The sequence below is a fragment of the Eurytemora carolleeae genome, unplaced genomic scaffold, assembly GCF_000591075.1.
Source record: "Eurytemora carolleeae unplaced genomic scaffold, Eaff_2.0 scaffold108, whole genome shotgun sequence".
Classification (NCBI taxonomy): domain Eukaryota; kingdom Metazoa; phylum Arthropoda; class Copepoda; order Calanoida; family Temoridae; genus Eurytemora; species Eurytemora carolleeae.
Window position 1 is genome coordinate 676567 of NW_019396160.1, and position 25222 is coordinate 701788.

Sequence of the window (25222 nt, forward strand, 5' to 3'; positions counted from 1 at the left end):
CCGTATCTCAGATCTGGAAAAACAAAAATATAGGATTTCATAGTTTTCATATTTTAACATATTTCCTTGACTGGGTGTTTATGTAAAGCTTGCTTTGATTTCCTCTAAATAAATAAAGTAAAATGTTTTGTGTTTTTAAAACATCTTCAACATCTTAATGAGGAGGTCCATGAGGCACGGTAAACTAGAGGTTCTGGTTTAAAAGTATAGTGAGTCTCAACTTCAGAACCCATTTTAAACCATTAATTGTAGATTTTTTGTATTTGCTGTTCATTACTTTTTTGTTGGCTACAGCAATTTAGATATTTGAGTTAGTGTTACGATGCACGTGGATTTAACTGTTCGTTCAGTCCTTATCAAGGAGAAATGTATAAATTTTACTTTTTTAAACGAAACAGAAAAAAGACAAATCGTAAGTATGAAGATTGTTGAGTTATAGACCAAAAGATGATTTAATTCAAATAGAAACCCGAATGCATCTCACCCTGGTTAGTCCGGTTCCCAGGTTGGTGGGGGTTTATCTATAGGAAGCCTGGAAAGATGTAACGTGAGGTTTATAACACTCCTGTATGCTGAGTCCATTAGCGCCTGATCCAATCAGGGTTCAGTCATATGTTTGCTGTCTATTCTGAACCAACAGAAATAGTATGGCGGTAACATCTCTCTTTCTTTATATCTCATTATCCAATTAGAGTTACGAATACTTCAATCGGCGCTATCATTAAATGGAAATATTTACTGATGGAAAATAGAAGAAATGAAAGAAAACGTGTCTGAGGAAGAGAAGGGGAAGAAAAAACGTTAAAAGTTTAAATAACAACAGCGAGAAAAAAATCAACAAATCCTGAGCTACCTGCAGCGAAACAAACATTGACAGAAAATGATTGTCAACACATTTCTTCAAAACTTTTTTTTCTTGATTCAAGGAACAAGTCTAAGATGGCACCTGTTGGTTTGTTTACGAAAAAAAATGTTAAAGAAAACGTTTTAAAACATTTATATATAATCCACAGACATCCTAAGAGCGATGAAAAGTTTTTAAAAATGTTCAAGACTAGGCAGACTTTTTATAAGTGGAACGCTTTGGCCTTTGGTTTTATCTCACTAACTACATGACCATGGTTTCAGTAGAAGTAAATATTTCCATTTACTGATAGCGCCGATTGAAGGATTCATAACTCCAATTGGATAATAGGATAGATAGAAAGATAGATGTTACCGCCATACTGTTTCTGTTGGTTCAGAATAGACAACAAACACATGACTGAACCCTGATTGGATCAGGCGATAATGGACTCGGCATACAGGAGTGACTCACTTCTACTTTTGTGTAGTCCTATTTATTACATGCACATTATAGATCTATACATGGACATTATAGATCTATACATGCAATTGTGTTTAGCTAAAGTTTAAAAGCAGTAATTTGCATATTCTGATCGATATTTGCGTGAGAGCTGGCAACCTTTGGTCACAATTTCAGATCAACTTTTAAAATGTATTTTTTCATGATTATAATTCTTGTCCTGAGCATGTTAATGGGGTTCAGGTAAATAAGAAAATATTTCTATATTCAATGATTAAAACTAGGGTTCAAATTTAATCAATTGAAAGAAGTAGTTGAACTACGTAGACCTTGTTGAACCATTTATACCGTGCGCCGGTTCAAGTATAAGAAAATTAGTACAACTCCCAATTTCTCAGAAAAATTTTAAGTTTTTAAATTGTATATTTCAGCGCCGGATACAAAGTTTACAGTTTTCATCATCTTAACTCCACTAGAACTAAGAGAAATACTCAGGTATTTTTAAACTAATATAAAATTCTTTTTATCTTTGTATGTTTTGTTTTCGGTTACGTAATAACAGCTGATTAGCGATGGTTATGTAATATTCTCCATAAATCCTTTTCTCTGATTGGTTCAGATTTTTCCCGGGAAATTCCAATTTAAAATTGAGAAAGTTTAATATTTAAGTAGCTATTCATCCTTTTACAGAACTTTTAACCACGAACTTAAAATTCGCGCATTCTTTAGTTTAAGACTCTGGAAGAAACTAATAGTTACTATAGTTTTGACGGATCAAGTGATGCCGCCAGCAAAACTTTTTAAAAATCAAAACTTAAAAATCGAACTAAAGAAATTGAGTCCTTGCCTCAATCCAAATTTTCTAATCCTTATATCCTTGCAAACTCATGGTTTAAACCTTTGATATTTCCAACTTAGCTAATTTGGTCTAAAAGAATTCATAATTTTAAATATTAAAAGTTTCCGGCATTTGGGTTGTAACTTGAAAAGATATAAGGATTAGAAAATCAGAGTTTGTGTCAATGACTTAATCACTTTATTCAGGGATGGAAAGGGGGTGCCATGGGTAGGTAATATTCTCCAAGGTTTATATTATAATAACTCCTCATGGTTTAGATGATAAATCCATGGTTTAGGTAATATTCTCCAAGGTTTATATTATAGTAACTCCTCATGATTTAGGTAATATTCTCCAAGGTTTAGATGATAAATCTATGGTTTAGGTAATATTCTGCAAGGTTTATATTATAATAACTCCTCATGGTTAAGATGAGAAATCCGTGGTTTAAATGATAAGCTTCATGTGTTTTTACTTTACTTAAAAAGTATTGGTCAACTCCTAGACTTTTTCAATTCATTGCCTGAATTATAGGCATACTTCCTTGTCGTTTAGGTTTTAAAGATTAAATCTCAATTCAAGAAAACTTAAATTATGGTATTTTATGAGCCATTAATATTTTTTTTTATAAGAATAGTACGATTCAATTATACAGGGGCGTACGAATTATCAGAATTCTTTCTGATTTATTAAAAAGAATACATAATTTAGCAATAAAAATATATACCATTTGAAATTTAATATTTTTGAGATATAATATATTTAAGCAGCCGCAGGAGGCAAGCTTAACAGAAACATTAAGTAGTAATGTAACCCGGATCCTGGAAGGATTACTGAAGGTGAGTTGACCTGAATAAATTACATGACAACATTGATCAGTTAACACGTACTTTGCCTTTCAATTAAAATTTTTGTAAAACTGCTTTTTAAATCTGGTTAAATCTGTGCTAGGACTGATGATGTAAAAAAAACATCAAAATGTATTTCCCCTTTTCAAGTTGTGCATTTTACAGATAGAGAACACTTTTAACCAATTCGGATTTTTACAATATGTTTTTTATTCACAGCTAGCTTTGATCAACCAATAAGTTCAATTTACAGTTTTGACTAACCAATATTTTCTAAGGTTTGCTCTGACTAACCTTTCTATTTTATTGCATTAAAGCTTTAACTAACCAATATTTTCTATCGACTGGTCTGACTTACCGATATCTTCAACTTACAGCTAAGACTAACCAATATCTTATACTAACAGCTAAGACTAACCAATATCTTATACTAACAGCTAAGACTAACCAATATCTTCTACTAACAGCTATGACTAACCAGTATCTTATACTAACATCTATGACTAACCAATATCTTATACTAACAGCTATGGCTAACCAATATCTTCTACTAACAGCCATGGCTAACCAATATCTTCTACTAACAGCTATGACTAACCAATATCTTCTACTAACAGCCATGGCTAACCAGTATCTTATACTAACAGCTATGACTAACCAATATCTTCAACTAACAGCTATGGCTAGCTAATATCTTATACGAACAGCTATGACTAATCAATATCTTCTACTAACAGCTATGGATAACCAATATCTTCTACTAACAGTCATGGCTGACCAATATCTTCAACTAACAGCTAAGACTAACCAATATCGTCTACTAACAGCCATGGCTAACCAATATCTTCAACTAACAGCTAAGCCTAACCAATATCGTCTACTAACAGCCATGGCTATCCAGAATCTTATGCTAACAGCTATGGCTAACCTATATCTTCTACTAACAGCCATGGCTAACCAATATCTTCTACTAACAGCTATGACTAACCAATATCTTCTACTAACAGCCATGGCTAACCAGTATCTTATACTAACAGCTATGACTAACCAATATCTTCAACTAACAGCTATGGCTAGCTAATATCTTATACGAACAGCTATGACTAATCAATATCTTCTACTAACAGCTATGGATAACCAATATCTTCTACTAACAGCTATGGATAACCAATATCTTCTACTAACAGCTATGGCTAACCAATATCTTCTGCTAACAGCTATGGCTACCAATATCTTCTATTAACAGCTATAACTAACCAAAATCTTCGACTAATAGCTATGACTAACCAATATCTTCTACTAACAGCTATGACTAACCAATATCTTCTACTAACAGCTATGACTAACCAATATCTTCCTACTAACAGCTATGACTAACCAATATCTTCTACTAACAGCTATGACTAAGCAATATCTTCTACTAACAGCTATGAATAAGCAATATCTTCTACTAACAGCTATGGCTAACTAATATCTTCTACTAACAGCTATGACTAACCAGTATCTTATACTAACATCTATGACTAACCAATATCTTCTACTAACAGCTATGGCTAACCAATATCTTATACTAACAGCTATGACTAACCAATATCTTCTACTAACGGCTATGACTAACCAGTATCTTCTACTAACAAGCTATGGCTAACTAATATCTTCTACTACAAGCTATGACTAACCAATATCTTATACTAACAGCTATGGCTAACCAATATCATATACTAACAGCTATGGCTAACCAATATCTTATACTAACAGCTATGGCTAACCATTATCTTATACTAACAGCTATGACTAACCAATATCTTCTACTAACAGCTATGGCTAACTTATATCTTCTACTAACAGTTATGACTAACCATTTACTATGTTTTATTTTCAGGATTATGATAAAACTGAGAGGCCAGATTACGTTTCAGGTTTATTTTTTTCATAATTGAATTCTCTATCTTGACAAATTAGTTCAGACGACCTCTCCGCAATCCAATTCTTAAGCGGAGGAGGTTCTATTTCCGTTTTGATCAATTTACCATGCATATTTAATCTATATGATAAAGCTCTTCGCTCATATATATATATATGATTTTTATATATGTTGTTAGCCATAGCTGGCCAAACGGCTGGACCGAATGGGCTGAAATTTGAGGGAACTCTTGAGTACCCCGGCGGTAACAAAGGCTAAAAAAATTACCAAAATTTTATTTTTTAAATAGAATTTTTTTTTAACCTAAGTTAACGCCGGGGTACTTAGGGTTCCCTAAAAAAAATGTCGACCAATTCAGTCCAGCCGTTCAGCCAGCTATAACGAACGTATATATATACATATATATATATAAATGTATGTATATTGTATCTCTATCCAAATATATACATATATATATGAGCGAAGAGCCTTATTACATAGATATATATATACAGTTTATTTACAGTGTCCAGTGTATACTGTGTCCAAATAGTTTGCAAAATACATAATTCTGATGCTGTAAATCTATTTAATGCTTATACCTTGGCATTCACCTCATATTACTATATTTATAAATCAACTGATGGAAACCGAAGAAATATATTGACAGGAAACTTTACAGAAAAGCAGAAATAGTTTTAACCCTTTTCTCGTCGTTCAAAAGTGACAATTAGAATCACTCTTGGGTCAAACAACTATTTGGAACTGATCCCCCTGAATAATATTAAAAATATGCAACTTCAGAGAGGGACAACAAATGTGAGTTCAGAATTTGATGCATAAAAAAGAATATCTCAAATTTAATTTTCACCTGTGAACACGGTTTTCGGCCACTAGGAATGTGTTTTTTAACCCATTCTGAGGACATTTTCATTCCTCTGCCCTATTACCTCTAACTATAAACCCAGAAAGTTGGATCTCTTGGGATTTTAAAATAATTTGTAAAACCAAGAAATGGATAAAAATTGATAAATGATCTTTTTCCTCCCTGATTTGAGACGGAAACCAGGATTTCCCGCCACAAATCTCGTTTGAACTGATCGTTTAATAGATAGATGAATTTATGGATCCAACCAAAACTACCACTGAGTGTTAGAAATGGGCCAAATCTGCAAAGTTATCTTTTTCAAGAGTATTTATCTTTAAATCCAAGACGAGTAGAACAAAATTACACCATATATTTAAAAAAATGGTTAAAACTATATGTTGAAACAATAAATGTCAATTTTAAACTAATAATAAGGTGTGAGAATTAGTTTTGACGATTCTTGATTTCATTTTCGAACATATTCTTATTTTGAAACAATTACGGGATTTCAGCTCATGTCGCGTTTTACGAACATATCCTGGTTTTGAGACAATTACAGGAATTCATATCAATGTCAATTTTTAAGCATTTACGCACTTTCGTAACAAAACAAATAAAACATCGATATTCTCTAATTTAACAGATAAAATGTGGAAACCTAGATTCTCGAAATAATTCAGAAGTTAATTTAAGTTAAGTTAAGATAATTTTTGTTTTCAGTGATTTATTTTGTAAGTTATATGCAAGTGAGTTTTGTTCTGAATTGAGGATTATACTCAAAAACGGGAAAGTGGGGTTTGTCTCGAAAACGCGACAATATTTCAAATTCAGGATATGTTCAAAAATGGAAAACCTGACATTGTCTTGAAAACGGTCAAGAGGTTTAAAGGGAGTGTTCGCGAAAAATAAAAGGGGGTATAGGCTTAATGCGATAAAAAAGCGCTTTTGATCGCTAATAATCTTGCTTCTATCTGTCGCGTCAATAAGGAGAAAATTGTTAAAAACGACAAATACCGAAGAACGTAGTGTCCATACAAATTCAGAAATATGCAACATACGACTTAGACCGTAAAAAATCTATTTAATTTTAAACAAATCATTCAGATATTACAACCTATAGTCATCGATTATCTTTCGCCACATTTATATATAGTTGATTTTTCATAATATGTTTTAATTGTTAGGATCTGAGAGTTACTTATAAAAACATTTATTCCTGTTTCGAGGATTTTTGGTAATGAAGACGACATTTTAATATTTTCTAGGAATGTTCGAAAACAAGTTGTAAGCTAAATATTATTTTAAAAAATAAAACCAAAACATATTATGAAAAATCAACTATATATAAATGTGGCGAAAGATAATCGATGACTATAGGTTGTAATATCTGAATGATTTGTTTGAAATTAAATAGATTTTTTTTACGGTCTAAGTCGTATGTTGCATCTTTCTGAATTTGTATGGACACTACGTTCTTCGGTATTAGTCGTTTTTAACAATTTTCTCCTTATTGACGCAACAGCTAGAAGTAAGATTAGTAGCGATCAAAAGCGCCTTTTTATCGCATTAAGCCTATACCCCCTTTCATTTTTCGCGAACACTCCCTTAATCTAAAAAGAACTCCTATTTTGATTTTGATTTTCCAAAAACTCTGTCTTTCAATTTGTGCCCATTTCTGACACTCAGTGTTATAAATGGACATTTATAGTAATTAGTATATTTTGAAATATATAGATGAATTAATGAATAAATGAATTAATTTATACATGTTTAAATATATAGATGGATAGATGTTAAAATAAATAGATGAATTAATTGTATAGGTGAATTAATGAATAGATAAATGCAAGTTAGATAAATAAAATATCTAACATTATGCTTCCTTCTTTCCGGCAAAACTAAATTTTATAATTCTTGTTTTTGTTTTCAATTTAAAAAGAATGCATTGTTTTTCTAGTATTATCAGAACATCTTATACTATTATTCTAGACCATTTGTTATAGGAACTGTAGTCGTAACTTGAAGTAGCAAGGTTAGCGCGCATGTCCGATTTACAAATGTACCCTAAAAGAATGAATGATATATCCATAGACATCTTTTTAGAAATGGATGGATTATTTCTAATTTTGGTTTTTGTTCAAAAGGGCCTTTCGCATTCTTGCTACAGAACATAGAATTAAATCATTTTTACTTAAACGTTTAAAAAGTTGTTTATCAGGGTACTTGATATTACAACGACGATCCCAATAAGAAATATGTTTTTGTTTTGTTTATTATTGCACAAACTAACAAAATTTTTATTGAAGGGAATCCAACAGAAGTAAAAGTTAATATGTTGATAAGAAGTATGGGGCCTATTTCTGAAGCAGATATGGTAAATAAATTTATCTATATATCCATATATATATATATATATAAAGTTGTAATCTCTATTTTTCTGTCTGTCTGTCTGTTTGTTTGTCCGGTCATAACTCAGGAACCCCTTGACTGATTTGCCTCAAATTTGTAATGGGGAACTCGGGAGAGCCACGGAATTGTTCTTAGCTTGATTTTGAGGTTCTAAGATGAGTGGGTCGACATGTATAGCCAAAATTTAGTTTCCCGGTAAAAAAAAGTGCAGGTAATCGGCGGGAGTAGCTCTAATTACCCCGGGCAGCGCCGGGTTCCCAAGCTAGTAGATATATTAAATAGTAATCTCTGTTCGTCTATTTGTTTGTTTGGATTTCTGATCATAACTCATGAACCTCTAAACCGATTTGCCTCAAATTTTGATTGGGTAAATTAGTAGAAACACGGGAATGTTCTGACACTAGTTTAAAAATTCTAATCTGAGAAGTCTGACTTTCAGAAAGAAAACTCCAGGCTAAGCTGGGTTCGATCCCGAGTTAGTATCTGTATAAAATATTGACATTACAATGTGACGAATAAAATTATGATTCAATGTTTCAGTTTTACTCCATGGACTGCTATTTCCGACAGTATTGGACAGATACTAGGTAATATCTCAAATTAAAATTTATACAAAATAGATATATCTTCACTTCACTCTGGACTAGCCAGGGCAATATGCATTCGGTTTCTTCTATTTGAATTTAATCTATTTAGTCTATACTTAAGCAATCTTTGAACTTTTTATTTTTCGTTTAAAGCATATGCCTAAAAAAGCTATAAAAAATAAAAGGTTAACATTTTGTGTTAAATAAGTTCAATTGTGATCGAAAGTGTAAGCTTGCAAGGATGAGAACAGAATTGTTGAATTCTCGGATCTCATGGTTCTTGTATTAATCCTCTTTATATTTGTAGGTTGAGTTTTAAAGGTTTACAGAGTAACTCCAATAATCTAGAGATAAACCAACTAAGGTATGAGGATGGACACGGACATTCATAGTCAGCGAGTTTTTACTTTCGAACCCATTTTTAATACACAATGTAGTTTGTAGTATTTTCTATTTTATCGTTTTTATTGTGAGGGAGGTGTATGTTTTAGATTTGAAAGCATTGCTATACATTACGGTTTGGACGATATTACATTAAAGGGAGTGACCGGCAATATGTGGGAGTCAAACTGAGATTGCAGTTTTATTGAGAATTTTTCTAGACTTAATTTTTAAACCTATGAAACGTTTTTACGATGCAGATTTGTTCAGCAAGAGCGCAAATGCAATCTTTAAAATCCTCATAGATTGTCCAGTTTGGAGGGATGATTTTGAGAATCAGTTTTATTTAAATTATTCAATGACGACCAAGAAAAAAGTAACAACAAATCCTACAGCTTAAACTAATTGGTTGTTTAGGAACAGGTTGAGAAAATAAGAAATAACTCAACAATCGAAAATAAGCAATCTTATTCAGTTATTGGTTTTTGTAATGTCTCAATGTTGAACACCATTTTCTGTAGATTTTCTGGAATTTTTGATGAAAAGACGACATTTGAAGAATTTGAAGAAATCTGCGAACAAATTCATGAAGAATAAGAAAATCAATATAGTGATGAAAAAAAAAACAATTTATTCTAACATTGATTTATAGACAAATTTCAATTAAGAAATATGTTCCTAAACATTACATTAATTTACTGTAGAATTTTTTTTACACTTTTTGTCTGATAAAAGATGATGGAGAAAAGATGATGGATAAATAGTTGATGGATATAGAAAGAATGAATGATGAAGAAATGATGGATAAAGGATAATGGATAAATGGTTAAAGAGATAATAGATAAAAGATTATGGATAAATAGCCGATGGATATAGAAAGAATGAATGATGAAGAATGGATGGAGATGATGGATAAAGAGATAATGGATAAAATATGATGGATAAAAGATGATGGATAAAAGATTATGGATAAAAGAGTTGATGGATAAAGAGATGATGGATAAAAAGATGATGGATTTAGAGATGATGGATAAAAAATGATGAATAAAAGGGATGATGAATAAAGAGATGATGAATAAAGAGATAATGAATAAAGATATGATGGATAAAGAGATTATGGATAAAAAGATGATGTATAAAGAGATGATGGATAAAGAGATAACGGATAAAGAGATAATGGATAAAGAAATGATGAATAAAAAGATGATGGATAAAAAGATGATGGATAAAAGATGATGAATAAAGAGATGATGAATAAAGAGATGATGAATAAAAAGATGATGGATAAAGAGATGATAGATAAAGAGACGATGGATAAAAAATGATGGATAAAGAGATGATTAATAAAGAGATGATGCATAAAGAGATGATGGATAAAGAGATGATGAATATAAAAATGATGGATAAAGAGATGATGGATAAAGAGATGATAGATAAAGAGATGATGGATAAAAAATGATGGATAAAGAGATGATGAATAAAGAGATAATGGATAAAGAGATGATGAATAAAAAGATGATGGATAAAGAGATGATGGATAAATTATATGATGTATAAAGAGATGATGGATAAAGAGATGATAGATAAAGAGATGATGGATAAAAAATGATGGAAAAAGAGATGATGAATAAAGAGATAATAGATAAAGAGATGATGAATAAAAAGATGATGGATAAAGAGATGATGGATAAATTATATGATGTATAAAGAGATGATGGATAAAGAGATGATGAATAAAGAGATGATGTATAAAGAGATGCTGGATAAAGAGATGATGGATAAATTATATGATGTATAAAGAGATGATGGATAAAGAGATGATGAATAAAGAGATGATGGATAAAGAGATGATGGATAAAGAGATGATGGATAAATTATATGATGTATAAAGAGATGATGGATAAAGATATGATGAATAAAGAGATGATGGATAAAGAGATGATGAATAAATTATATGATGTATAAAGAGATGATGGATAAAGAGATGATGGATAAAGTGATGATGGATAAAGAGATAATGGATAAAAAGATGATGGATATAGAGATGATGGATAAATACCTGATGGATATAGAGCTGATGGATATAGAAAGAATGAATGATGAAGGGATGTTGAGGAAAGATTTTACGAATCCCTTTACATAGAATTAATAATTCATAAAAACAGAATTCATCCGATCACTCATTGTACCAACCTAAATCCTTAAATACCTATGTAATGACAAAAATTGTGTCAAAAAGTTAAATGATCATTAGCTTTTCAGAATGTGGTATCATTTTTGTATCATTTTTTAAGGATTTATATGATACATATATTTATTATAGCGTTCTAAACTGCTAGAAATCAACCAATTTCGTAAAAAAAGGTTTGACAACAGCACCTAAACCTATCTTTGAAACCTGAAAAGATATGAAAAGAGAATCTTTTTTCAATAATTGGTACTAAATACATTAATCAAATATCTAAACAATCCCTTTACCTACTGAAGTGTGGTCATGCCACAAACTTTAATGTTTTAATCTAAGGTTAACACCATCAGGTGGAAAAGATACAGGGATTAGAAAATTCAATTTGTGGCAAGAACTCAGTTTCTTACCATATTTAACCATATAATCCACACACCAATCCTCAAATTCTCTGTAGTTTCAGTAGAAGTGAATATTTCCATTTACTGATAGGGCCGATTGAAGGATTCATATCTCTAAATGGATAATGAGATAGATAGAAAGGTAGATGTTACCACCATACTATTTCTATTGGATCAGAATAGACAACAAACACATGACTGAACCCTGATTGGATCAGGCGCTAATGGACTCGGCATACAGTACTGAAAATAATCCAAGTTTGTGCCAACGAATATTGTATGCTGATTGCTAATGACTTATTTTGTTAAGTTTGAACGTGAAAATGTTGGAAAAGATCTGGAAACCTGATACTTACTTTCTAAACGGTCTCAACTCATACCTTCATACTATTACTAGGTACGAAGTTTTTAATCTTAGGGATTCTTTACGGAGAAAATGGACTAGCTACGGCTAGAAACTTGTTTTCTGTCTGTGCCACTGAGATCAATTTGAACCTACAGAAATAGATCAAATAGCCGAACCTGATCTGGTTACTCTTGCTTGATGTTGATCTTTTGTTAATCTGCAGATTATCTTTATTCAATATCATACCGAAAACAAATAGCCCTTCAGAGACCAGGAAAGTTTGGTTTCAACCAATGCTTTCTATAAATTCCGACTAAAGGATTTGGAAAGTCAGTTCTTTATTTTTTATTTTTAAGGCCAAACAAGCTTCTGAGAATCTCCGAGCACGGATTTATTACATATTCAATGAGGTAATTCAGGAAATAAAAAAATATTCTTCGAAAAACTAGACCACACATATATTGAAGATATTGGTTCTAACGAGTATTTACAAAACCATTTTCAATTCAAAAAAGTAAAATTCTTGCCAGCCTTCTCATCTAGAAAGATTAAAAATGGCATCACTGTAAATCGTTGACCGGGCTCATTTTAAAGCTTTTTTTGTCGAATTCTCTAATTAGAATTTTATATTTTTTCTATTTATTTTCAGATTAACCATAAAAGCCAAATGTCCAATGATGCTTTCAAGTTTTCCGATGGATTGGCAATCCTGTCCTTTAATCCTGGGATCATGTAAGCTATTCATTAATCCTTTATTCATCCTTTAATCGTTGTATCATGTAAGATATTCATTAATCCTTTATTCATCCTTTAATCCTTGGATCATGTAAGCTATTCATTAATCCTTTATTCATCCTTTAATCCTGGGATTATGTAAGCTATTCATTAATCCTTTATTCATTTTTTAATCCTGGGATCATGTAAGCTATTCATTAATCCTTTATTAATTCTTTAATCCTAGGATCATGTAGGCTATTCATTAATCCTTTATTCATCCTTTAATCCTGGGATCATGTAAGCTATTCATTAATCCTTTATTCATTCTTTAATCCTGGGATCATGTAAGCTATTCATTAATGCTTTATTCATTCTTTAATCCTGGGATCATGAAAGCTATTCATTAATACTTTTTTCATTCTTTAATTATACTTAGGTCAAGTAAGCTATTCATTAATCATTCATTTATTAATTATTTATTTATTCTTTCCTTAAAATCATATATGATATTCCTTAATTGTTATCCTACACTGTATTTTAATGTCTGTATTAATAAGTACATAAGAAAAAGTACATAACCCCCAATAAAATGATATTCTGTAGTTGCCTACCCAGTGAATGAGGTACAATACAAATGGCAAGATCCAAGGTAAGACACTTTATTACAAATAAAGAAATTGAGTCATTGCCAAACTCAGATTTTTTAATCCCTTTATCTCTACAACCCAATGTTGTAGACCCTAGATATTTCAAACTATGAATTATGATGGATCAAATAATCAAAGTTTGAAATATCAAAGGTTTACGCCAGATCTAGTTTTAGAGATATAGGTATTAGAAAATTGGGATTTGTGGCAAAAACTCAATTCCTTTGGTATTTTTAAATTTGACATACATATTGGTGTAAAAATCATTGCATCAAAAATGTTTGGTCTACAGGCAAAAAAGATTTAATAACTTAATAACTTTACGGTAACTATATCCTTTGTTAATTAATGTTTAAGTGCCGGAGTTGGATACGAAGGAGAACTACATCTTTCACAGTTTGATATCAAGTAAAATTTATTAACCTATAATCGATTAATCGATAACTTTATTATTGTATGCATTGATTAATTGATTTAATTTCATGATTGCAGATAGCATTGCTTGATATTTGATTGTTAAAAACGCAATTCCTAGAAACTGATGATTGATGATAGCGTAACGTTAACTGGAAGTAATTTGGTTATTTATTGTTCTAGTATCTGCAGTTTTAGCATGAACTTTTCGAGCAATCATATCTGCATTGATTTAAATATCTAAACTAATAAATAAATTTAAAAATTGTGCTCTAGGGAAACTGAGTATAGAAATGTGAACTATACCAGGAAAGGATCAGGTAATGAATTATAATTAAGATTCGATTATTTACAATTAATTTATTGAATAATTAAATGAGGAACCTATTCTGTTCTACAAGTTGTTTTCCTGCTTCAACGACACACGGGTTACTTTCTAATCCAGGTATATTCAATACAATTATATATATAAAGTAGTGATCTCTGTTTGACTGCTTGGGTTTCCGATCATAACTCAAGAACCCCTTGACCGAGTGGCCTCAAATTTTTATTTAGGAGCTCATTAGAACCACAAAAATGTTCTATAGCGTGGTTTTAAATTCTTAATTGACTGGGGTTGACTTTTATTCGGAACACTTCAGGCAAAGCTGGGTTCCCTAAAAAATAGATTACATATCACCTTTGCATTTAGTTTTACTTAACTAACTCACACTTTGTAGCCTTAGACAATATAATACAATATTAGTCAAGAAAAACGCGCTTCTTGTGTAAAAGGAATAATATCGGCAAAATGTTGATGGATTTTTGCGTAAAAAAATGTTGGGCAACTGTACTTGGCCACAGAAATTTTAATTTCAATTGTCAACAAATCTTTAGTTAATTGTTACCATGCATGTGCCAAAAAAAAGTTTCGACGTTTCGACGTTTTAAATCTAGAATTGAATATTATACCTCACACCAAGATAACGTGAGATGAAGTTGAATTTATAATCTCTAATTATTCATAATTTAATGTCTGATGAACTAATTCAACTTTTCATCTAATCATGTATTTGGTGACAAAGATGACTTATTAAGTGAAATTGTTCATTTCACTATTTTAAACCATGCATAATCAGACGTACTTCTGATTGGTCAATTTTAAAGGTCCTACTATTATGGTTCCAGGTTTAGTTCTTATCTATTGTCTTTTGTTTAATTATCTGCAATTGTTTATAGTTTGTCTAACTTTTGTCATTTGTCTAATTTCTCCGATTGTCGTTAGTTTGTCTAATTTTCTGACATTTTCTATAGTTTGTCTAATGTTTGCCATTGTCTATATTTTGTCTAATTTTCTGGAATTTTCTATAGTTTGTCCAATTTCTGCAATTTTCTGTAGTTTGTCTAATTTCTGCCCTTTTCAATAGTTTATCTAATTTCTGCTATTGCATATAGTTTGTCTAATTTCTGCTATTGTCTATAGTTTGTCTAATTTTCTGCTATTGTCTATAGTTTGTCTAATTTCTGCTATTGTCTATAGTTTGTCTAATTTCAGCTATTGTCTATAGTTTGTCTAATTTCTGCATATCCTCTACTTGTCTAAACCTATAAAGTTCAATGAACAGTCTGAAGGGATGATTGAAAGTATGTATATTGTATGTAAGGGTACCTTAATGAATTTTACTAAAAGCTTTCAATGTATTTTCAAAGTATAAAATTTCCATAGAAAAAGGAATATTTCATTATTCTAATTTCATATTTCACAAAGGAAACCTACCAACATTCTCATAATCTTAAAATTTCAACTTTTTTATCAATTTATTTTTTTTCGTTACATCAGACAACTACTTTGATTTGTCAGGCAAGTGCTTTGAAGTCCTGTAAATAATAATATTCGCAAAACAAATTCAGAAAAAATAAATATTTTGGATTTTATTTAGTTATATGCCTTGTTGTAAACTAGTGAATAGTGATATCTAACAATTCCGCTGTATCATCTATCTGCTTCCATTATGCTTTATCAGCTCTTTCCTCAATTTCTATTGTATCTAGCCTGTTAAATTTCATATTTAAAGAATTCGAATTTGTTTTCAAAATTCAAAAACGATTTATTACTGTTTCAATGGGAAAAAATGTATTTATGGATTATCCTTTTAAATGTAGACAAAGTGTTATTTTTCATATCCAAGTACAGATGTACAGATGTACAGATGTACAGATGTACAGATGTACAGATGTACAGATGTACAGATGTACAGATGTACAGATGTACAGATGTGGTATTTCAGAAGTAATTATTAGATTCATTAAAACTAGCGATTTTTTAAGGAAGATTTTAAGAAAAGATTATTGATTTTACAGAACGTAATGAAGTCTAGGAGCTTGGGGGGGGGGGGTCCTGGGACCCCCTCCCTGACGTCTTTTTGGATATATTGGTCTGAGGCTATTCAAATGTTTTGACTTTTCTAACCAATGCAGGCCCCTCACTTTAGGCTCAACGCGGGGCTTTAATACCTCAGGCATACTTACTGCCTGAATGCCTTATTTTACCTTTACCCGACTCAATCTATATTGGATTTTGACTTTCTATATCTCTTTGGAAAGTCTTGAACAAAAGGAAGCAGATTGCACAATTTTTGCGAAGAAATTTTGCAAAGATGCCTTTAAAAAGAATTAACACATTTTTAGTTTTCCATTAATAAAAATTTAGTTTACGAAAATTTTGCAAATATTTTTGCATATTTGAATTTTCCGTAGTAAGGGCTTTCCAAAAATATATGATTAAGCATATTTCGCGCACTTTTTGTTTTTGCACATTTTTTGCTTGATAACTTGCAATAAATATTTGAAAATTTGAAATTTTTTTTGCTAATTATTAATGTAGAGCCTAAGGGCTTTTTTTGTATCACAATAAGGAAATTTAAGACTATTTTGGGTAAACCAGACGTCAGCCTGAATAGGGTTAACATTATATTGTGACGTAATAGGAAAACCAAGGAACTAGTTTTATTGTAAACAATAACAACAACAAGGCTCGATATTATTCAGCAGAAAAAGAGATGCAAGCAGAATATAGTTACTGTTTACTACACATGTTTGTTTTCATTAATTACTAGAGCAATCCCAATTCGTCACAATAGAATGTAAACATTGTAATTACCAAAACAAATCAGAGTAAAAGTCGTCTTCTTAATATTTTACTGCGAAATAAAGCAGATTTACAATTTGTCCTGATTTTTCCAGATATTTTTTGGAAAATGTTCAAAGCTCATATTTAGAGATTTAACAGTTACTTCAAAACTTTAAAGCTGTTTGCGTCGTTTCTTATTGGAAACATTATTAATGACTAGCTGAAGTGCCCGGCGTTGCCCAATCAATTAAAATTTTTTTCAATTATTTTAGCCTTTGTCATCCCCGGGGTACCCATTTGTTCTTTAAAAAAAATGTCAGCCAATCAAAGCAAACCTATAAATTAGCAAAGAGCTTTATTATATAGATGACGACATATATTCCGTTTTATTTTGGTTATATTTGTATATTGTATATATTTCTAAACTGTAGGTTTATGTTCCTTGTACACTGATTGTTATACTGAGCTGGGTTGGATTCTGGTTGAATAGAGAAGCTACCTCTGACCGTGTAGGACTAGGTACAGGGTGTCCCACATCATATTGCCTCGTCTATATCAAACGATTTGATTAAATCATTTAAAATTTGTATATATAAGGCTAAATGAAAAAAATTGTCATGCAGAAAATACTAGTTTTTTCGAGAATTATGTGCGTATTTTGGTTTTAATCATTTAAAAAAATTGTATAAGGTTAAATAACCCAACATGATATGGGACGTTTTGAATATTATATAAGTCTCACTCGGAGATATTTAAAATCAAGGTCTTTAAAGAAACTGGAGAGTAGATTGATACATACGCATATTCTGAGTATTGATTTTTAGTGCTTTAAAAAGGGCCAAAGTTAAGTTAGGGCCGAAAAAATGTGTATTCTATACTCATGATTTCAAAGTATTGAAAAAAAATTATGGAAGGAGACAACTGTCATGTTTTATGGAAACTCTGTATTCACTAAATCTTGTCTAGGTTTACACTAGATATTTTCTAGGTTCACACTAGATATTGTCTAGGTATTCACTAGATCTTATCTAGGTATACACTAGATCTTGAATAGGTATTCACTAGATCTTGTCTAGGTTTACACTAGATATTTTCTAGGTTCACACTAGATATTGTCTAGGTTCACACTAGGTATTATCTAGGTATACACTAGATCTTGTCTAGGTATAACGGCTGTCCTAACTCTATCAACGATAGCTCTAGACAGTAGAACAGATCTACCAAAGGTAAATTTTTTAAAACACAACGATGTTTGGACATTTATCTAGATATTTGGAAATTTATCTAGATATTTGGACATTTATGATCTAGATATTTGGACATTTATCTAGATATTTGGACATTTATCTAGATATTTGGTTATTTATCTAGATGTTTAAACATTTATCTAGATATTTGAACATTTATCAATATATTTGGACATTTATGATCTGTATATTTGGACATTAATCTAGTTAAATATACTACTGTAACCTCATTTATCTAGGTTCATTATGCTACTGCACTGGACTGGTTTATTATCTGTAGTTTTGGATACTGTATTCTCGTATATCTAGGTCCACTATGCTACTGCTCTGGACTGGTTTATTATCTGTAGTTTTGGATACTGTATACTCGTATATCTAGGTCCACTATGCTACTGCTCTGGACTGGTTTATTATCTGTAGTTTTGGATACTGTATACTCGTATATCTAGGTCCACTATGCTACTGCTCTGGACTGGTTTATTATCTGTAGTTTTGGATACTGTATGGCAACACTATTGGAGTTTGCAGGGGTTCACTATTTTACAAAGGTACTTTCAAATATAATTTTTGAAGAATTTGCGTTTGTATTAAATTTACTTTGGAAAAGTCTGTCCTTGAAAAGCAAACAAAGCAAAATATATGGTTCTGTCTTATTTTATATCAAAAATCAGTAGTAAGGAAGTTAATTATCAACAATAGTTTTTAATTAACAAAATTCAAGGGACTGTCGGCCTGATTTCATGTGACTCACCATTTAAAGAGGGACATTTCCGGTTTAAAACGTTTCTGATTGTTATATTTTGACAGTTTCCTCTTTTATTTCTTCAACAGAAATTCGTAAGTCACGTCAGAGAAACCACGGTTTAAAATAATTAATTTTCAAATTTTAAATCATTTATATCTAATTTATTCTTGTTTATACAACTTTCAATGGTACCATTGTAAATCTGACATGTTACTTTATAAATGGTGTGTTACTTAAAATAACGTCTACAGTTCCTTAAAATATGATGTGTTACTTAAAATAACGTCTACAGTTCCTTTGAATATGGTGTGTCACTTAAAATAACGTCTACAGTTCCTTTAAATATGGCGTGTCACTTAAAATAACGTCTACAGTTCCTTTAAATATGGTGTGTCACTTAAAATAACGTCTACAGTTCCTTTAAATATGGTGTGCCACTTAAAATAACGTCTACAGTTCCTATCAATATAGTGTGTCACTTAAAATAACGTCTACAGTTCCTTTAAATATGGTGTGCCACTTAAAATAACGTCTACAGTTCCTTTAAATATGGTGTGTCACTTAAAATAACGTCTACGCAGTTCCTTTAAATAGTGATAAATAGGCTGACTATCAGGTACTGTTGAGTACCCCTGTTGAGTTTCTAAGATGTTTTTATAGAATTATATAATGTCAGACACGTGTCCCAGTAGGGTTTAGCAGATCAGAGAAAGGAAAGGGGATTAGAGTCAGAAAAAGAAAATTAAACTTCATCAAATTTTAATGTTATATCCAGTAAAAATGTTTAAGGACCAATTTTGGTTTTTCAAGTTTAAAGGGGCTGTAATCCTAATTTGAAGTGACCCTCCAAGCAAAGGGGTAATGCCCGATTTACAACGGACGGTGCCCTATAAACCTTTGTATGTTCGTCGAGTATAGAGATATGTGTGTGTAAACTTATCGAACACCGCTTGTGTTCAGCTGGAAATTTCAGCGTGCGCTGCGTAGTCTGAACTCAACACAGCGCAAGCAAAGAAAGAAAGAAGACATCCAGACTATACTTAAAAACTTCTATGACAAAGGAATAGTCAGGTGACAGGATGGCCTGACTCAATTTCGTCTTCTCTATCTAGCTACTCTCTACATTATAAAAAGAGTTTTTAAAATCATTGAAGCATATTTCTTATCTGAATTGTCTAGATTGGAAGTGGTGAGGTTTTCTCCCTTCACGACAGGATGCTGGAGGACCAGGAGGAGGAGGAGGCGGAGGCCGAGGAGAGGGAGAGAGAGCGGGAGGAGGAGAGGGATGAGAAGATGATTAATGTTAACAAGATGGAGCAGGAGCAGGTCCTTGACTTCGTATACTACTAACATTAGAGCAAGTAAATTCAAATAAAAATGCAAATATAAATGCAGAAAAAAAAAACTGTCATATAAACAAAATGAAATTTAACCGAGGAGATTTCTCCGGAGGTAAACAATCGTTGTATAAACCAAATTATTAATTCTCTTCTAGTTGTTGCAAATGCAAACATTGCTTTATGTTTTAGGATAAAATACTAATATTGTTTTGAAAACCGTGACATTATTGTAAACATAAAACATTAATGTTTTCTCTAATTAGATTTTAAATAATGTTTCCAGGAGATTTCTCTGATAGAACCAACGATGGATTCTTTTAACCGAGTCTACGGTCTTTTTACTAATAATATGGAATATGAAGAGGTAAAACGTTCATTAATCTCTAAAGGGAATTTGTTGACATAATTTTAAGTGAGCAGAACTAATTAAAATATTTTTTTTTTGCCACTAGTCATTTTTTCGATAATTTTCAATGATTGTATCTGTAATCTGTATACAGGTGAATTTCGGATGTATGATAAAAACGTGAACAGAGCTGAAAACATTAGAATGGTGGATATCGAGATTAATGCTTGATGTCCTTTTCTTCTTAATCTCCAGATTAAATATTCCTTATTCTCCTCTTGTTATTAATCTCCAGATTAATTAACCGATCGGGACTAAGGATATTTAATTCTAAAGTTTTCAGCTCAGGGCATGCAACTTTTAAAATGAAGAGTCACTTGGAATTACACCAACTGTCCCTTTAAAATGAATAAAAAGTAAACAATTTATTTAGGATATTAACCAAACGAGCAGGTTTTGTCACGTACATAATGTTAGTGTGTACAACCAGGTAAATAAATATAAAGATTGTACTGCAAAAATGTTGTTGTGCAAATACTAAACAGTCAAAGTTTAAAATATGTAAAATATCAGGTTGTAAAGATAAAGGGATTATAGAAATGAGATTCCTTTACTCATCAATAAAAGTACATATTTATTACATCGTATATTGTACTTATCCATATCAAAGATCGGTTTTATGTGTGAATGGCTGATTATAATTCATGAACTCCTTGACCGATTTGCCTCAAATTCTAAGTTGATTGAATTGAATTTTTCGGAGAAAATTGAATTTCCGGGAAAAGCTGTGTTTCCATGCTCATTATATCAAGGAAATTGAGAACTTACCCCCCCCCCCCTCCCCTCACTTCCCTTGATTTTATCTTATAGTATAAATCCTTGAAAATATTTCCAGATGCAACACATTGGATCCAATGGTCGGAAACCAGGAACCGGAAGTGATTATTCTCAATCCTCGTTCTCCATGTTGGATTCAGGTATTCAATGCTGATTTACAATTTTATGTTTTAGTTCAACCATTCAAGATTTGCCTTTTCAACATATATATATATCTATGCTTTTCAACTTATTTTTATTCTCTATTTTCGGAGTAAAATATCACAAATATATTCTAAAATCATGAAGATATGCGCTAAGAAAGTTTTTTTTGAATATTTTATTTTGGAATTTATAAACATTTTTATAGAGCAGCATTTGTATAAAACAGAACGTATGTTAGAGAGAAATCAGAAGGGGCTTAAAAATGAATTATTAGACAAACATTCCAGACATGACAGGAGCTATCGATTTTTATCATGGGGAACTAAAATCTTTTGACATGCTTTAAAAAGTGAAAGAATTGCGAATCCAAAGATCTGGGTTTAAAAACCTTATGAAAACTAAAATCTAAGGGTTTAATTTACTTCCATCACCCATAATCTGAAAAGTTTTTAAAGTATTTTTCAACAATAAATATTGTAGGTAGCTTGAGATCGTACAAAAGACCTGTATCGACACAAACTGAGCCTAAACCTAGCTTCCTGGCTCAACTTTGGCTTTGTATTTTATCAAACCAGGTAAAATGAAGAAGTAAAAAATAATAAAGAGCGAGTGGTCAGATCTAAAGAAAACGCTCAGTATTTAATGCCTTTTCAATTTGTTAACGTATTTTAGCCCTCCCCCCCCCTCTCTTTCACTCCTTTCATCCAAGATTTTTATCAGTTCTTATGTTCAGTTTATTAAATTGCAAAATTGACATCTCTGACATATATCACAGAATTGGTTCTTTATAAGAATGTGTTGACACATACACTTTATATATCTTCCTTCAGAAAGAATTATGATTATTTTTTTTGAAAATCATTCTGCAATCAAGTAAAAAATGAGTTTCGAAATCATGTCAAATTTGTCTTTACATATAGGGTTACCCACTAAAAATCATTAAATAATGTAAGCTTAAAATTGAATTTGTCCTAATGTGTCTTTTATTTGTATATCTAATTAATTGTCATAGAAAAAATCACGTTAACAATATTCAGGAGTTCAGGAAAAAAAGAGAGAAGGAAGCAAGGAAAAGAGGAGCATCAGTAAACTCAGTTTCAAGGTAGTACTGTGTAATATATGATCAATGTATGATCTATGTATAACCTGGGGGGGGGGGGCGTTTGGTGCCCCCTCCTTAGAAAAAGGCCTTAGAGAATAGGTATAGGGTTGAAATGCATGTTCATAGCCCAATTTTTCATGGCCAGCTCAAAGAAAAAAAATCATACCGATAACTTTAATAGGTATGGTTGCTAGGGAGGGTGGAAAAAAATGCCTGTACTCTACCCTGTAAATTAAAAAGAATATTCTTTAACAAAATATCCTTTAAATTACTATTCATTAAAAGTTTAAAGTGCCAGGACAAAAAAAAATAACTAAAGAGGGGCGCCAACCGCCCCCCCCTAGCCTGTTTAGGGTTAAAAAAAGGAATTAAAGTAATGAAAAGAAAGTAAAGAAAGGAAAGAATGAAAGGAATGCAACCCTGTATATTCATCAGAGTTTATGTCTGTCCTGATTGAAAAGAATATAAAACACAATAAACTTGAAGAAACTCTTTTCAGGTCCAACTTTTCCCCAGCATATTAAACTGTATATTTATATACAACATTGAGAAATCATTTCGTTTTTTTAAAACAGAAAATAATTCGGATAAGAAAAGTATTCTAATTAGAAAAGAAAAGAAGAGTGTTTTAAAATAATGTTATCATTAACGTTATTTTACTAATTTAGAATTGACATCGTATCAAGGGCTCTCTTCCCATTCAGGTGAAATATTATATTTTTTTTAGAAAATTGATTGAGGGAAATTATACAAAAAGAAGCTTCAAATTCTCAATTTTAGATGATACAATGGCCACGTCATCTATAAGTATTTTTTATTAGACTAAAAAATAATTAAAGCAATAAACGTTTTTTGGTCCTCGTTGGATTCCAGATTCTTCTGATGTTCATAGAATTCAAAATGGCGTTGCTTATTGTTGTTATCTGACTTCAAATATAAAATTAACAATATTATTTAGTTTTCTCTGTTTTAATATTCTCTACTGGATCAGCTACTTCCAGGGACAAATACATTTTGATTGGAAGCATCATGATCTATAAGGTCGGTCAGATACAGGCTGCTTTATATCATATCAATATCATGATCTATAAGGTCGGTCAGATACAGGCTGCCATATATCATATTAATATCATTATCTATAAGGTCGGTCAGATACAGGCTGCTTTATATCATATTAATATCATGATCTATAAGGTCGGTCAGATACAAGGTGCTTTATATCATATTAATATCATGATCTATAAGGTCGGTCAAATACACGGTGCTTTATATCATATTAATTCATCTCTAAACTTCAACGTCAAAAAATAACTGTATATCTTGAAGAACTATATGTTTCTAATGTTTCATTAGCCTTATGTATTTTGTTTATATCCTTTAATAATTAAAAGGAGTTGAGTCTTTGCCACAAAGACAAATTTTCGAATCCTAATATCTTTGCATCTAGATGGTTGAAACCTTTAATATTTCAAACTCAGATTATTTGATCAACCAGAATTCATAGTTTGAAATATCAAAGGTCTACGAAATTGGGTTGCAAAGATACAGGTTTTAGAAAATCAGAGTTTGTGGCAAAGACTCAACTCCTTTCCTGTTATTTTATATTCTAGAGCTATATACGATCCAATATGCTATGTGACACCCATGTTCACATTGATTTAATACATAATTTGAACACAAAAACCGAATATTTTCATACTGTCTGAAGAACTGATTGTGAATAAGTTTATAAATAATATATATTATAAATAGAACTCATTAATTTATCTTTAGTCCAATCTCTGGTTCATATACTTGACAAACATTTTTAAATTTCAAGTCAATATGAAGATTCAAGAATAAATCACTTTGAAAAGAAAATATTTTGCGATATGGTGTGAATGTGACCATGGGTGAAGATATTATAGGATTTTATCATTCTATTTATAGATCTAGAGGAAGTATTTTTTTTTAAAAATACGTTTATTGTTTTAGGAAACCATGGATTAAAAAGTGTTGCAAACTGTGGATTATGAAAAGAAATTTTGATTCATCAGTTTATATTTCTTCAAGTGTCATTAAAGAAAAATCTGTTAAATATAAAAATTGTAACTTGTTAAAAATAACAAGATTGTAAAATTAATTTACAATTTCTGATCTATTAAAAATGTATCTAAGTAACGTGATGTTATAAAATAATTCTGTATAATTCATCAATTGTTTAAACTTGGAATATTAACTTCCCCAAACAAGAAATGTAAAATGAATATTTCTCTATTTTGTTTCGAAAGAAATGGAGTATTTGCCACAAACTCTGATTTTCTAATCCTAATATTTTTTTAACCCAATGTGGTAGACCTAAGATATTTCAAACTATTAATTCTTTAAGATTAAATAATCTAAGTTTGAAATATCAGAGCTTTTGTCAGGTTTAGAAGACAAAGAAATTCGAAAATTTGAGTTTGGGGCAAAGACTCAATTTCTTCATGGTTTTATGTACCTAATATATTTTAATATAGATAC

General features: G+C 31.0%; 1 protein-coding gene across 1 annotated transcript; it reads left to right on the forward strand.

Moving 5' to 3' along the window:
- Positions 1–1487: 1487 nt before the first annotated feature.
- Positions 1488–25220, forward strand: LOC111696778 (gamma-aminobutyric acid receptor alpha-like). Its single transcript, XM_023466503.1, has 26 exons — positions 1488–1549; positions 1738–1801; positions 2912–2983; positions 4875–4911; positions 8070–8137; positions 8713–8759; positions 9067–9123; positions 12037–12123; positions 12429–12482; positions 12722–12804; positions 13393–13438; positions 13794–13844; positions 14127–14170; positions 14231–14295; positions 17391–17478; positions 18124–18185; positions 18656–18754; positions 20131–20277; positions 20575–20655; positions 21071–21127; positions 21533–21614; positions 22099–22193; positions 22656–22720; positions 23389–23424; positions 23679–23761; positions 24695–25220. The coding sequence occupies exons 1-25, from the start codon at positions 1497–1499 to the stop codon at positions 23758–23760; spliced, it is 1722 nt and encodes a 573-aa protein (XP_023322271.1). The 5' UTR covers positions 1488–1496; the 3' UTR covers position 23761; positions 24695–25220.
- Positions 25221–25222: the final 2 nt, after the last annotated feature.

Excerpts from the sequence above, each read along its gene's own strand:
- LOC111696778 (XM_023466503.1), top strand. The coding sequence starts at position 1,497 with ATGTATTTTTTCATGATTATAATTCTTGTCCTGAGCATGTTAATGGGG. Across the intron at positions 4,912-8,069 it reads GAGGCCAGATTACGTTTCAG|GGAATCCAACAGAAGTAAAA; the intron begins GTTTATTTTTTT and ends TTTTTATTGAAG. Across the intron at positions 14,296-17,390 it reads CGGGTTACTTTCTAATCCAG|GTTTATGTTCCTTGTACACT; the intron begins GTATATTCAATA and ends TCTAAACTGTAG.